Source organism: Nanorana parkeri, unplaced genomic scaffold, assembly GCF_000935625.1.
Source record: "Nanorana parkeri isolate BGI_ZX_2015 unplaced genomic scaffold, ASM93562v1 scaffold1494, whole genome shotgun sequence".
Taxonomy (NCBI): domain Eukaryota; kingdom Metazoa; phylum Chordata; class Amphibia; order Anura; family Dicroglossidae; genus Nanorana; species Nanorana parkeri.
In genome coordinates, this window is record NW_017307762.1 from 164,119 (window position 1) to 180,613 (window position 16,495).

General features: G+C 42.1%; 1 protein-coding gene across 1 annotated transcript in view; it reads right to left on the bottom strand.

Annotated features, from left to right (window-relative positions):
• LOC108798516 (EH domain-binding protein 1-like) overlaps positions 1–16,495 on the bottom strand; it is a 104,394-nt gene that overhangs the window by 1,835 nt on the left and 86,064 nt on the right. The window contains exons 9-15 of the mRNA XM_018570278.1: positions 10,975–11,023; positions 8,930–9,859; positions 8,757–8,820; positions 3,097–3,179; positions 2,721–2,841; positions 1,475–1,574; positions 1,270–1,343 (exon numbers count right to left, since the gene is read on the bottom strand). Coding sequence (XP_018425780.1) covers positions 1,270–1,343; positions 1,475–1,574; positions 2,721–2,841; positions 3,097–3,179; positions 8,757–8,820; positions 8,930–9,859; positions 10,975–11,023 — 1,421 coding nt within the window. The remainder of the gene's footprint in view (positions 1–1,269; positions 1,344–1,474; positions 1,575–2,720; positions 2,842–3,096; positions 3,180–8,756; positions 8,821–8,929; positions 9,860–10,974; positions 11,024–16,495) is intronic.

A 16,495-nucleotide genomic window follows, 5' to 3' on the forward strand; every position in this document is an offset into this window, starting at 1 on the left:
CAGGGCGCCGTGTGGGAAAAAAAAAAAAAAAAAAAAAAAGCAGTGTTTCTCTCCTGGGCGGCCAGGAGCGGGAGGCTCCCAGAGCTCCCGGGAGAGTTTTTTTTTCTTGTTTTGTTTTTGACGGCAGCAGAGCCGCCGGACAATAGAAAACTGTCATTGCTAGCTCCACACAATCGTTTTCTATTTACTTTTTTTTTACTTTTTTTACTATTTTTCTGTTCTGCTCGGTCCCTCTGAGGGACCGAGCAGAACAGCCGAGCCGAATGCCGCTCAGCGGCATTCGGCTATTCACTCACTGCTGTTCGGCATCTATAAGAATAGGCCGAACAGCAGTGAGCAGCCTGCCAGAGGTTTGGCTCAGCTGATCCAGATGTTGGATCGGCTGAGTCGAACTCCTTCTGCACTTTGGGTCACCCGAACAAGCTGAGCATGTTCGGCCGACCCAAAGCCATGCGAAGCAAGCCGATGTACGGCTGATTTCAGCCGATGTACGGCTGAAATCAGCCGTACCAGCCTGAAGTAAATAGCCGAACAGTGTTCGGCTCACTTCACTTCAGGTCGGCCATTCACTCGGCTGCCTACGGCAGCTTAGTGAATAGACCCCAATGTTTTGTTATTGCTGTCTATACATTCAGTCCTGATTACTTCTTGTATGGCCATCACAGGGAGAAAAAAAAAATCTACCCAATCGGGTCATAGACCCGATAAATACCAAAAATAAATTCCAAGGCTCAGGCCACACTGGAGCGGTTGTCCGTGCGTATTCGTACAGCCGAAAATGCAGGGAACCGCTCTAAACATTAATGTGCATTGTTCATACTGTTGCGGGGACCACGCAGTACAAAACCGCGTGTCCCGCAAAATTGTCCAATCGCAATTTCAGAGGCGGATTCCGCACATTCACGGCTATTACCGCAAACGAGATGAACTTGTAGTGAATGGGCACATAGCTGGTAACAGAGCTGGAGAAACTACAGAGAATTTGGGGCCCAAACTGTCTCACATAAAAAAATCAATGCATGCAATTCCTCTACAAGGGTAGACTTTTGGTAAATCAGTGATAAGCAAGGGTAATAGAAGCCCCTATGACATTAAAGTGTACCTATACTCAAAAGTTTTTTGGATAGAATGGATAAAGGTTAGAACCCCTGTAGAGTTTGTTGCTTGATTTACTAAAGGAGGATCTGCACATTATATTTTAGTGTAAGGTTTGGCCACAATTTTAAAGAGTAAAAAAACAATATACAGAAGCACATATTAAAGTCTTACCATCAGTACACAGCAGTGCTCGGAGGTCTCTGCTCAGGAGTTCAAATCTCTGTTCCAGGTCTTGCTCCTCTGTACTACAATGCAAAAATTTAGCTTTTACATTAGACTGGCAAATGTAAATTTGATTCGATAGACCAATCAATTTATTGTTGTATTAAGATCCATCATAGGAATGAAAGAGAAAATAAATCTCTCCATCACTTACAGTAATTGTAGTTCATCTTGTCTCCTGATTAAAGCATTTTTCTTATTAACCAATGTGAACCATTCCTGGATAAGGATCTCCTCTGCTTCTTTGTCACAACCTTGAAATTAGGGGGATAAAAGGGTTTCAGTGCATGATGGGAAAGGGTAATGCTGTTTTGTCTTCCTCATTTACTACTTTACTTTTATAGTTTGGGCGCAAAATCTTGAATGTTGTATTTAATATGTGATCATTGGTGTTTGAAAGTAGTGTAAGGCCCCTTTCACACGGGCTGATCAGGAGAGGATCCGTGCACGGATCCTCTCCTGATCACAGCAGTACGGAGCGGATATTCATTCCGCTGTGACATTCGTGTACGCACAGTTTTTTCCTCTACCTTGCGATGGAGAAAAAAAATGTAAACTGCCGGACCCCATGTTGGTCTATGGAGAATCTGATGTAAATGGACATGTGTCCTTTTACATCAGATTACCCCCGATCTGGCACAATCCGGTCTGCCGAAACTCTGATCTGTCTGTTACATAGTATTTGAGGTTGAATAAAGACATTAGTCCATCAAGTCCAACCTATTAGGATCTCATTCTAGGAGTACTGGTACCCCTGTATATTGCGGTCCCTTCAGAAATCGTCCAAAAGTTTCTTGAACAATTCCACATTATTTGCTGAAATCACCGCCTGTGGCAGTGAGTTCCAGACCCTAACTGATCTTACTGTGAAGAACCCCCTTCGCCCCTTGTGCTGGAATTTTTTTTCCACCAATTTTAGGTGGTGGCCTCTAGTTTTTGTAATGGAGTTAATTTTAAACAGTTTATCGCTAATGTTGCTAAAAACAATCCCACATCTGGTCTGTGTTTAGGTTTTGAAATATGTTTTCCCATTTTATTTCCCCCACTAGGTTGCGCAGCTTATCAAAGTTGGCCCTTCTGAAGTTTAGGGTTCTAATCCTTCCAGTACACTTCCCTTTTCTGTGTTCAATATTAAAAGTAATCACATTGTTTCTCTGGAGTCGGCCAGAGGCGGGCTTAACTGACATCCATTTACACAAGGCTGCCCATAAACTTGCATTGGGCATCCAATTGGGTCCACCTGAAAAACTGACAGACGGATTCGATCAGAACAGCCGTCTGAAAGGGGCCTAACTCTTTTGCTATGTTTTTACCAAGGGCAGAAAATATCAACAGTGCTTCCTTCTACAGTATGTATCAAAGGAATACATGGCAAAATGAGATTATATGTAATACAATACCATTTTCCATTAGAGTTCGAAGATCCTTTTCTACTACTGCAGCTCTTGTATCAATTTCTTTTTGCTGATCCTCCAAAGCTGCAAGCTCAGAGATCACATACTGGCTGGTGTCTTTTAGAAGCTGAAAAAAATTAAAATATATGACATATGGCTTTAGGGTATGTTAAATGGTAAATAAGTATATTTAATAGCCTAAGGCTAACCATAGAAATAACAGAATGGGATTAGCATGTATCATTTGACTTGCATGACCCTTATTTCAACAATTCTTCTTTGTTTTTAGCTACAACTGTAGGATATTTTGAAAATGGTAATGCACTTAACTAAATGAGAGTCTATGAGAGAAATATGCAGTATAAATGTTATCAAGTCATACCACAGGTTCCTCCTCTTTCACTGGAGCTTCGGCTGTGTCGACTTCACTGGCAGTAAAATAAACAGCTGTCGATGTAGATTGTTCTGAGCAAAACAGAAAAGTCGAATAAAAATCCAAAAAAAGAGCATAAGACTTTTTATTAAAGACATATAAAATAAATATAACAATAGTATTGTAGTTATTAAAACTTGGGTTTACTCAAGCATGCTAAGCATATATATGTCTAGCAGGATACACACAGGAGACCTTTTTAGAGCCTTCAAGCATTACCTAAGTGCAAGCCACACTCCTTTTATATTCTACCACTTTCCAGCCCCATTCTTGCTTGCTGCTAGCAAGAATGGGGCTGGAAAGTGGTAGAATAAAAAAGTCCTGTCTTTTTACCTATTGCTTAGTGAAGGCTCCGGCAGAAGCTTTACCAGGCACAGAGGTTCAAGCAGCAGGATTGGAGACAAGAGTGTAGAGCTGCTCAATGTTTCTAAACTCCTTCTGGGACCATGAACTGTTTCTTCTGACTGGATTTACATTGTACCGTATAACATTATACTGTATACAATTAATGTCTGGTATATGTCTGTTTAGTCTCTATATTGGCTGCTTTCTGTATATATGAAACAATCCACTGACCAATATATTTCAGTTTATTAAATTTCCATGCCTCAGTTGCCAGGTCTGTACACTTGTGATAGCTATAACAAGTGGGCCTCCTTTACTTGTTATAGTTTTTATTTATCTTAATATATGAAACATGCAACAGGAAGTATATGAACAAAATTGCTGTACCACGAGGAATGAGACTCCAGTTAGAACATATCTGAAACCTATGTCAGCAAGAACACCAACTTTATACTAAAATACAGTTTACTACAAATATTTTTGGTATAGTGACATTTTAGAAAAAGTATCAAAGCTATACATTATTTGTTTATTATTCATTGCTTATTGATTGAGCACTCCCCACTAGCTGCGTGCAAACATAATGAGGGGGCTTTATCAAAACTGGAGCAGACAAAATCTGGAGCAGCTGTGCATGGCAACCAATCAGCTTCTCTCTTTCATTTTCTAATCTTAACTGAACAAACTGAAGAGAGAAGCCGATTGGTTGTCATGGGCTCCAGTTTCTGTCTGCTCCAGTTTTAATAAATTCTCCCCTATGCATCTAGACTACAACTAATTCCTCCACTAAGTTGATAAATTAAATGTCCTACCAGAAAAGGAATAGAGGAAAGTAATCCATATATAGTATTACTGAAGTACACAAAAAACGAATAACAGCTTGTATGAAACATCACCAATTCAAATCAAATGTATAATGTATTGTGTGAAATATATAGCATTAAAATAGTTTTGTGTGTTAAAATAACTAAATGTATATAAGATCACCCTTCTGCAACTCATGCTCTGCTGTTTACTTCCTTGTCCTTTTTTTTTAACCTCCTCCACCCTCTGTTACCTGCTGGTTGGTCTGATTGAAAAGACTGTGATGAAAATGATTTTATTGCAGAGAAGTCCATAATTGTGCCACTTTATAGATCACTGGTTCGGCCTCATCTGGAGTATGCGGTCCAGTTTTGGTCACCAGTCCACAGAAAGGACGTCCTTGAGCTTGAATGAGTCCAGCGGAGGGCAACCAAACTAATTATAGGAATGGAGGACCAGAGCTATGAGACACGACTACATATATATATATGTGTGTGTGTGTGTATATACATATGCACACATCAGCAATAGGTTGGACTTGATGGACTTGTGTCTTTATTCAACCTCAAATACTATGTAACTATGTAACTTGCAAGATTGGTAATATTTTCAGATCAAAGGAAATACATTTGAAAAAGTAAATGTTAAAAATAATATTGTTACAATGTATGTATAAACACTCCAGCAAAACACACAAGGACTTAGCTGTCAAAATGGTGTCCGTTTTGTAGGTATGCTACAGGTATGACTGCTTCTCCCAAGTGCTTCTTTGGTAGGTTGGCGTCTGACAGCATCCATCTGGCCATTTCTATAAGTGTGATTTTGTCCGTTCTGCTACACCGTATTGTGCAGGAGTGTATGGTGTTGTGGTCTGGTGCACTATACCTTGTTTGTTCAGATAGGATTCCACTTCCTATATTGAAATCAAAGCGCTGTGGACAGATCCTGATGCTGAGTGTTGTGAGTGCAGGATTGCTAGGGGTGCTGCCCCACTTCAGCCAGGGGAACTGTAAAACAAATCAATGTAATGCCACAATCGAGTGGCACACAGGCTAATTGCAGTCCTGAAATCGATGTATCTTTGAAACCACCCATACATGCATTTGTTCGACCCACCTTTGTGAGTACTATTGCATTTAAATTCTGTGTCTTTTTAAAATAAAAAATCATCTGCACTAGGGTGCTCGCCCTTCTATTTCTTTTGTTTTAGCATTCCACTTCCTTAACAATGTATTCCCCTCCTTTGTCGGTGCTTATAATTCTTGGTCTCCTTTGGAATTTGTTGCTGGACATGTCTACAAACTCTTGAAGTTTTTCTGATGTTTCATTCTTGTGCTTCATCAGATAAGTTGCTGTGCACCTGGAATAATCATCAATGAAAAATCAGTAGATATCTGTTCCTGTCTGATGTAGGAGTTTTCATTGGTCTGCACACGTCACTGTGTATGAGTTCCAAGGGGTGGGTGGTCTTTCTTTGGGTGGCCTGTGGAAGTGGGGCCTTTGCATCCATACAGCATTTCCATGTCATAAGCATTTGGCAGGCCAGTACTGTTATATATTCTGATAAACCTTTCTTTATAATGTCTTTTATGGCTTCTGGGTTTCTGCGCCCTAGTCGTCTGTGCCATAGATAGATACACTTGTTGTGTGGATTATGAGTGTCTGTCTTGACTTGTTCATCTGCGGTGATGAGTCTGTATAGGTGTTCATCCAATTTTCCTTTTGCAAGGATTTTCTTATTGTTTCAGATTGTACATTCATCACCTCTGAATTGAACTGTGAGACCGTTATTAGCAAGGGTTTTCACCGATAGAAGGCTTCCTTCCAGGTCTGGGACACACAGTACATTTTTTTCACAAGGATACTCTGCTTGTCCTCTGATGGTGTGATGCAGTTCAAGAATCCTTGACCATTACCTTCCACAGTAAAACTTCTCCCATTTGCTAGGAAAACTTTGTCCTTTGCACTGAAATAAATTTCTGTGAAAAAGGTCTCATCACTAGTCATGGGACTTGTTCTGAGTCACTTTAAAGGTAGCACCTTATGATGTGCATGCAGTTGCCTTTGTGACTGCCTTAGTTTCTCTTGTGGGTGCCTGTCGCTTTCGCTGCTCGACTTTACTGATTGAACAGTCCTTTTTTCAGGTGACCAGTCTTTTGACAGCGAAAACACGCTCTGCTTTTTCTGTTTTGCTTTGCTCTCTCATGCAACTTAAGGGCTTTGTCAGGGTACTTCAGTCAGCACCCATAGTACAGCTCCTGTCTGGATCACTACAGGAGCCACTGCGCATATGCATGCTCATGTTCTGCGCTATGGTTCCAATATTGCACATAGGAAAAGCGAACATGATGTGCACATGCAACACAATGCAAATGCCTTAACGTGCACATGCCTGTTCTTGGCGCCAGGCAGGCTATTTAAGAATGGCTCCTGCATCTGCACATTGCTGAGAGATCTTAAGCTGCATCCTGCATTCATGATCCTGTTTCTGATACCTGTTTGACCCGGCTTGATTCCTGACTCTGCTGCTTGCTGCCTGCCTTGTGACATCGGCTTTTCCTCTGACCATCTCCTCATTTGGCAGCACTCTGCTCGCAATTGTATGACCCAGCCTGCTCCTGACATCACTTTTGCTTCTGTACCACGCTGCCGGCGCGTTAATGATCTGACTTGTTCCTGACTTTGCTTAGCTCCTCACACCAGTGCTGTCTGATCTGCTATCAACCACCAGCTACCTCTGGCATTCAGTGGTCAGCACCATCATCTCTGGTGTGTCAAGCATCCACATCAGGCACTCATGCCCCTTTCTATTTGTACAACTGCTATCTCCTCTCCAGTGGGGCTCAGACAAGAGTTACAAGGGGAGGCATTCTTCATCACTTCAGGCTCACACCAAGGTACGTGACACTTTCTTCTCATCTGTCATATTCATCTATTCCTTTTTCTTTGGTGTATTCTAGTGTTAGTTCCTGCTCAGGTCTGGTTTCTAGAGCGTTAATAAGAGCACTGTATGACTGTGGAAGGCTGCATAGCAGTAACGCAACCACGTGGTTATCTTTAATTTCCTCTCCAACTGTAGGTAGTTCTTCTATGATTTCCAGCATGGAATTCACATGTTCACGCACTTCCTGGCCTTTTTCTTTACTTTTTAGGTTTGAACGCTCATGCAGTTTTTATAATGCAGTCCACATACCTTTAGCCATATTTTTTTTTTCTGATGTGGATGAGCTGGTCGTCTTCCACTAGCAGACATATAATTGCTTTTGCTTGCCTGTTCTTCTTGTCCCATTCCTCCGTGGGTCCATTAGTGGGTCTGTCTGTGCTCAGTACTTGCCACAAGCCATCTTTGCTTAGCAACATTTTAACATTTTTATATCAGAATACAGCATTATACAGCATATAAAGATATGTTGCCATATAAAGTTTTGCTTGTGTAATATATTAATTAGATAATAGAATATATATATTTGACTGCATCTATCTGCATGTTATGTGACTCTCAGTTTCTCAATTGTGTTACTGTGAATCTGTCTGCTTTAAAGTCCTAGCTATTGTTTTGTTTGCTTATCACATCTCACATGGGGGTGTAAACAGCAACCTTATTTAAATCCTCCAATCAGGTTACGCCCAATGTACATTTGGTAGGCAGTGTACAGAAAGGAGGATATATAAGGTATTGTTAGCAAGCCATGTGCTCTCTTTTTAACTGGAACACAAGGGCATTCAGTATGAACAGGCGAGAAGCTGAGAGGTAAAACTCCACCACACTTGTACATTGTCTTGTAAATATTGTTTTGTGTGTTATTTGTAAATATGTAACCCTACCAATAAATGTATATTGCTGATGGAACTACTTCTTTTGTCTAAGAATCCTCAGATCTAGGGGTGTTTATGTGAATATTATTGTAGTCATTGGAATATATTTACATATCCATTTCACCTGGGTAATACATAACTTCCTGTATATATCATAGATATAAGCATGCATTTAGAAAACTAGCATAGAATAGCATTGCACTACAGTGCCATCTACAGCTCAAAAGACATAATTACAGTCAGTAAAGCAATCAGTATGCTGTTGCATTTCCAACACTGACAATCTATCAGTGTATGGCCAGCTTTAATTCCAGTGTGCAATGCAAGCTTTGTTTATACAGGAAATGCTGTTCACATTTCTGTATAGGTATAAACAAAGTTCAGGCTTGTTTACACTGTCGGTGTTTCTGCAGCAGACCTTGACTCAAACCTGGTCCCTTTGCAAGACCTACCACTTTATAAAACCTTTAGTCAGATATCTGTGATGAAGGCTTTCCTATACTTCTTCAGGATCCTAGACGACTGTGGTCATTATAGATAGTAAAAAGAGGCTAATGTTTTTCCATAAAGTTTTAGTTAACAATTACACACAGAAGAAATGCTCTGAAAACAGAGCCAACATGATCCATTTAAATAGTATTTACCATTCACAATTTGGGAAGAAGGTCTTGAAGGTGCTTCATTACTTTTTAATGTGGCGTCCATTTCCTGTAGTTGGAAGAATTAAAATATAGTAATTAATGTCACAAATAGGCAAAAAAAAGTAAAAAGAAGTAACTAATAATGAAAAAGAACCAAAAGGTGAAAAAAAACTGACCTCTTCTTGTGAAAGTGACTGGGATCGAATAAGAGACCGCCTTTTCTTCACAAGGTCAGCATCTCGAAGGTGACTTAGACCCACCCCTTTTCGTGGTGGAGCAACTGGAACAGTTGCTACCTGATTGGAAGTCTCTCCCTCTTCCAGGTTTACCTCTGTTAAACCTCCATTAACACTTAGTCTCTTCTTAACACGAGGAGGTGGAACAAATCCAGAATTATTAGCCCCTTTAACGGTACCTGGTATCTTCTCTTCTTCTGTATTTGTAACATCCTTTTTCTGAGGAACAGAGCTATTTTTTGTCGTTTGCTCTTCCACAAGAGATGATGACTTTTTTTCCACAACAGAGTACTTTTGTAAACTGTCTACAGGAGAAGATATTGCCAGTTCCTGTTTGTGAACACAGGCTTCATGTTTATTCTGTTTTTCAGACATGGTTTCTACTTTCCTTTTTAGTTCAGGTACCTTATTTTCTTGTATTATTTGCTTTAGTCTTTCATTTTCATCTGCTATAGCATGCAGTGCTTCCTGATGTAATGCAGGAGTAGAAGTTTTCACCTGCTGTTCATCAGGGGACAGGTTTGGAAGATTTTTATTCCCATGGTCTACATTTACAATGTTTTTCTCAGTAATGGGTGTGGGTTTAATACTGTGTTGCTCAGAGGTTAAGGGTATGATATCTTGATCTTTAGGAGTAATATTTTGTTGTTTAGAGTCTAAGTCCCTATGTAGTTCTGAAACAGTGATGTGTTTCTGCATATCTACATGAGGGTTTTGAGTAGTAGCAGTTGGATAATCACTTGAAGTGAAGTGAGATCGAATTTGGCAAAGGTATGTGAGAATAATTAGCTTGTCTGGCACAGAGCGAAGCAACATGTCAGATGGTGATAAAAGTGGTGGTATCCCAAAAGCAGCAAAACCATCATATGCCTACAAGTAAATGGAAAACATGTAGCTAAAATATGTTACTTAAAAAAAATATCAGGGTTATTCACATAAAGGTGAAGAGTTTGGAGAAGGCAGGAGAAGTGAACAATCTAGGCCAAAATAGGTGATTTGGCACGCAGAGGCCCCTCTGGGGGCACGCGAGCCTAGGTCCCGGTTACAGTGACCCGCACACTCCAGGTGCAGGTCACTGTAAAGTCATGTTAAGCTTTTAAAGATGGCCGCTTCGAATCGCGGCGCCAATCTTTAAACCTGGCAGGTGCCCAGATTCTGGGGGTCGGAGCCGCTATCATCAGCGGCACGCCAATCGGTGAGGAGAGAGAGCCGCTCTGCCTGGATCTGACACCCGGCGGCTCTCTGTCTCCTCACCGCACATGCTGCTGTGACAACGGCTCCGTCCTCCGACTCCCCCCCCACAGGAAAGCAGCGGAGAGTCAGAGGAGAAGCTGAGCCCCCCTTTGTACGTGGCCGAGCGGCAGAGGATCGGTACATATCAGTGAAATGTACGAGACCTCTGTGCAGGACAAACACTGGAGGGATCAGCTGATCACTCCAGTGTTTGTAAATAACTGGGGACACATAGTACTATGACTTTGTGTCCTCAATTTCTTTTTCTATTTTAAAAAGGAAATATCAGGGGGCTGTTTAGACCTCTAATATTTCCCGAAGCCCCCCAAGAGTTAAAAAATAAATAAAATTAAAACATTTTTTTTTAAATGTGTTTTTTGATGTGTGTGTTTTAGTGTGTGTGTTTTAATGTGTGTGTTTCATTACGTGTGTTGTTAATGTGTGTGACATCTATGTATGTGTGGTTTCTTTTTATAATAAGTGTGTGATGTCTTTTTTATTGAGTGTATAAATGTTTGAATATGTGTGTTTCCCTATTTTGCCTAAGGCAGTGATGTTGAATGTTTTTTAAAGCCCAGCGCCCAAACTGCAATACAATACAATACTTATTTTCAGCGCTGGCACTTTGAGATAAATAAATTGATTTTGCGTCGCAGTTTGGGCACTCGGGTTCAAAAACGTTCGCCATCACTGTCCTAGATTGTTCACTTCTCCTGCACTTATCTGTATCACTAGAAAAAAGGAAAACTCACCTTTTTGTTATTTTCCTTCACATTAAGTGGGTCCAAACCTTCATAATTACTGAAAGAGAGTAAATTACATTTAACTAGGACAGTTCATTATACACTTTTTCATGTGTCAAGGACTCAAAAAGTTGACAATCTATAAAACATAGCCAATACATTATGAAAGGTAATTTTGTATTTTCCTTACTTAATACTATAATTAAGAGCCACCAGCAGAACTGCAATAAAGTAAGGTGCTGTAACTGCTTCTGGGCCTACAATACTCATATGGGACTTATTAAACTTTCAGTAGACATTCAGAGACCTCAGCATACAATGACAAGCTTCTTTAGACCCCAGTGTTAGAGGTGATCATGGGAACACTCTGCGTGCACAGAAATAGCATGTTAAGACTGCTACACTAGTTCATAGCATCAAAATGTGCTGCCAACACTAATGTAATTGTCTCCCAGATCCACTCTAAAATTATTGTACACCTTAAAATATTCTACTTCCACCATTTTTCTGATCAAGAATAAAATTATAAATACAGAAATAAATTTAAAATGAAAAAAAAAAGAATACTGTATATAACTGAAAATGTAGGCCAAGTAAGTAAAAACCTTCGTAATATGTAATATGTATCTTATCCGGAAGCTAGTGAGGACCATGGCCCAATGATAGTGAGCCCTACAGCTCCAGTCGGTTCCCACATGGTGGGAGCTTCCTTCCCCATGTCAGAGGGGGAAGAAAGAGAGGTAGATGGTAAAAAGAAAAGAAGAGGAAGGAGGGGTATGGTACAGCCACGGGTCCGGGGTACCCAAAGATGCGTTCCTTCACAGAGGCATCCAACTATACAGTCACAAGACTATTAAAGCTCTCAGTAGTGCAGAAATGCAACCAGACACTCAAGTAGCAGTAAACTTGGCATCTCGGTGGTACAAAGCCGCAGTGAGCTCCTCCATCCGGCATATAGTATTCAATTCAAGCACCCTCTCACGGGTACTAGGGGGATTACTCGACTTCCAGTGTCGCAGTATAACTGCCTTAGCCGCCATCATGAAAAATCTGAGGAGGCCCTTCTTAGCTGAGGAGATCGAACCTGGGAGTACGGACAGGAGGGCCACCTTTGGAGACCTGTCTACCTTGGTGTGAAAGATCTGGTCATAGGTATCAAAGATAGCCTTCCAAAATGGGGTCAGCAGGGGGCAGGACCACCAGATGTGCAACATCGTCCCTGGATGCGACAGACACCGCCAGCATTGCCCAGGGGCAGAGGGGTACATAGCCTGGAGTCTAGTGGGGCAATAGTACCATCTCGACAGGACCTTATAATTTCTCTCTTGGTATCTGCTTGCTATGGACATGGTGTGCGTTAAAGCAAAGGATTTAGAAATGTCCTCGTCTGTGAGGTCGCATCCGATCTCTCTCTCCCAGTCCCTCACAAAAGAGGGGGTAGGCGAGGAACGCTCCGAAAACAAAAAGCCGTAAATAGTGGAGATCGTGCGTGCTGGGGGGTCTCTGGAGACACACAGTTTCTCAAAGGGAGAAAGCTCCCTTGTTGGGCATCCTCGTGCAGCAAGCCCGGCTAGGAAATCTCGCAACTGGAAATACACCAGCCATCTGCCCGGTAGCGCAGTACCCCCCCTTAACAACCCAGTGAGGGGCCATAAACTACCCGCCTGCAGGGCCCGACAAATAGGGCTAAAGGATCGAGACTCCAACCCAGGAACTTATGGGCAAGATGAGCCGGAGGAAAGTCAGGGTTGTCCAGAACCTTGGTAAGGGTGCCGTAGTATGAGGAAATACTGGAAGATTTAAGCAAGGAATCCCACACTTTAAGCATGGCGGGGAGAAAAAAGGGGAGACTGGAGTAAAGACAGACCCCAGCAGCGAAGCACCAACTAAAAGTAGGGAAATATATCCCCAAGCGTGGTCTGGGGACAAGGGCCAAAAAGGCAGCCACAGTCCCAGAGCACCACCTAGTGATGGCCATGTAAGGCAATAGCCCTGTGCAATCCAGGGACACCAAATAAAGTGCATAACAGATAGCAACAATAAAAGAACCAGCAGCACATTTTGAAACAGTAAACAGCAGGCAGCATCAATTAGAACCACCCCGCACGAAAGTACACAACATAACTGAACCAATTCCAGTATCCGTGTAGAAGATTCAAGGGAAATACCGGGCATAATGGGAGCCCCAGTGCCCTTGGACTCCCACTCGGGCCCATAACAACAGGGACCTTCTTAGGGGAAGGCAGCAAGTGCAAAAGTGTAAAGAGCCAGGACATAACATAATGGGCAGCGCGAGATAACCACAACAAAAACATGTAAGGCATGTAGGGCATGTATCAGTAAACTGTGGGTTTCTCAGCCGCCAAATAAACCCATGGACACACTCAGGATAGGGTAACGTGGCAGCTGAGGCAACCCCTGCCAGGGACCCTCACAGCAAAGGGGACGCAAAGCCCTGCGTTTATCCAGCGTGCGTTTGGAGAGGTCAGGGAACAGTGAGAGCTGTGCTCCATCAAAATCCACCGTGCCGGCCGAACGGGCTTTAGCCATGATATCCTCGACAGAGAAGTAGTGTACTCTACACAGCACGTCACGCGGCTGTGTCGCATTTGGTCTGCGAAAGCCCGGCATTCTGTGCACTCTATCCAGTTCAATGTGGTCGGAGACCAGTTTGTGCAGGAGTGTGTTAAATATCCCCAGAACCGTGGCTTTCAGATCTGATGCGCCAGTAGCTTCAGGGAGACCGCGTATGCAAATATTATTTCGCCTATTCCTATGTTCCTGGTCCTCCACCTGAGTCCATAAGGATTGAATAGTCACATGTTGTTGCTGCACAATATGCTGCAGCTTCACCAGGGCCACAGTGACAGGGGGCAAGGTGTTTTCAACCACATCCAAATGCTGGTGAATGGAGTGGAATCCCTCCTTAATTTCAGCCATCTCCTGCTTATGTGTGGATTCCAGGTTATGGAACATACTCTCAATGTCTCCCTTAGTAGGTAAAAGAGCAAAGTACTTACGAAAAGCAGAGGGGATATCTCTTTCGTCTCCCTTGCCATCACTAGGATCAGGGGTCTCTATATCCTCGCTAGCGTGCGTGGAGAGAAGAGATTCCAGTGGAGATGCAGGGGGTGACGGCCTGTGCTGCTCCCGGACCGCCGCCATCTTGGCTGCACTCTGTGCATATCTCATGGCACCCGTTTTCGGGAAAAACGCCCCGATATCGCGCCTCCTGGATGAAGAAGCCTGTCGGGCGGGTGAGTGGGACCTCTGCTTCTTATTGCCGCCCATCGCTGCGTTGTGGAGAGGCTACGAGCTGCTGGTTCGTGTGCCTGGGCCCTGCAATGCCGTCAGAGCTCTACAGAACACGTCCGCTCCCGGCCATTGTCAAGCCACGCCCTCCCAAAAGCACTATTTAAAGTGTATGTAAACCCTAAAGATGAACTCTTATTTGGCCCCGTTTGTCTGCTAAATGTACCATTGAAAGCTTTTGATATGTTTTATACTTGTTGATCTAGCTGGACATCTTGTGAGCTGACAATTTCCTCTGTCTCTCTGCCTGTGCTGAGAGGGATGAGTGATTGTTGTCATACTGTACTGAAAGTGTGTTACTGGCAGAATCACAAGGTAAAAATAAAGCAAAAAAAGGCTTGAAAAAAGTAAATTAATGCAGCCATCACAGCCAGAGTGCACAGATGCAAATAGACCCTTAAAGTCAAGGGAAAGACCCTACATATGTCTTCAAATAAATATTTTGTGCCTGAAGATGACCCTGGATTCTAGGCCCAGGCTGTATGCAGGGCCTTTTTTTCTCCAATAAAACATTAAACTTCACCCCTCCTGACACAAAAGCTAGTCATACATGTGTGGATTTCTCTTGATTTCCCCATCCATGCCAAACAGCATTTATGAAGGAATCGGCTATTGTACTTAGACAGCCGCCAGCACCCACAAGTGCCTAAATACCTGAAAAGTTAATGAATCCAATTAAGTTGCTGTATGGCTGTCAATTTTCCATCCATCTCCTTTCATTTTTAAACCAAGTTTTGAGGAGCCAGGCAGTGCTGACTGGGCTAACCATGGCTCATATTCTGCCCAATTTAACAGGAATTGCTTAGCATGGCATAGCTATGACTACGGCAAAGTAAGGCAGAAACTCGGTTGTTTTTGGTACAGATGCATGTGGAATAAAATGTGATTCTTTTTGGAAAAGCATCATATGCTTGTTTTGCAGTTTCTAAGACATCCACTCTGGAAGAAATCAGTCATCATGTTTCTGAACAACTGGCTCCAACTCCAGTGCTATATCACAAGGGCAAGAGCAGTCTCCACTATTGCAAGTAATTTAAATCAGCACTTAAAAACCTTTCGACTTTGATATCACTTTAAGTTACCCATGGCTATGAGATGGCAGTCGAAAGATCCTACTGCTGCAAAAGCAAAAGCATTCTGTGAAACAATTATGGCATTAACATGTACACTTTTTTTTTAACTAGGATTGTTGGTGCAGAAAAACTTTTAAATCCTAAAGTCTATCTCAAGCTCGAACTTTTTTTTTTTTTGTAGAGAGTAGGGAATGATTAGAGCCCTTGCTGAGTTTTTTGTTATCTTGCTGTGTATCACATTAAGGTAATTTTCAGTCACTTCTTGTCTCAGACAACATGAACTGCGAGAAAATCCCTTCTTCGACAGTTGCCATAAAAAAACAGAAAAAAAGATTCCTTCATCTCCTATTCCAGGTACAACCATAGAGATTTGCATTTTTCTAGGGATACACCGATACTTTGAGTACCAGTGCCAATACTTGGCATTTTCATGAGAACTACAAGGGTTTCAGCGGTTGCAGCTGGGACCTAGCTCTGGCGCTCCACCACTGTCCTGAAATCAATCGTCTGTATTGTTTTAGGAAAACTGTCACATGAAAATAAACAAAAATGTATCAGTACTTGTACTGGTAAGTACTTGGGCAAGTATCAGTACTTGTACTTGCAAAAATGGTATTGGTGCATCCCTTTATACATGTTTATAAAAACAAAATCATACATTAAAACAGAGATGTACAAATATCAAGAGCTCCGTGTGCTCCTTACAAATGACAGCTGCCTCATGAATTTTTCTCTAGTCTAGTCTTGGAGCTCAAAAAGTATCGGTACATGTACTTGTACCGAGTACGGTACTTGGTATCAGTGCATCCCTACATTTTTCCATCACTTTCTATCGTGATGACAATGGTTGCCAGGACAAACAGGGAGAGTAAATATTCCCAAAAACAGCAGTAAAAATATAACAAGAGTCATCATTACTGATTATTACCTGCTTTAGCTAAAATTATTGTTTGACTAGAGATCCACTTGAAGTGAGCCACATGTTATATCCCATGCTGCTAATGTCCACTTTAAAAATTAGTAAGTGAAAGACAGTCTTTTAGAGGCATCTATATAACTGAAAAGTGGACATCTGCCTACAGATCTGGTGAATAGCACGAAGGAGTCCCAGTGGCACACCACTGTTTGGTGAGATCCTGATGATA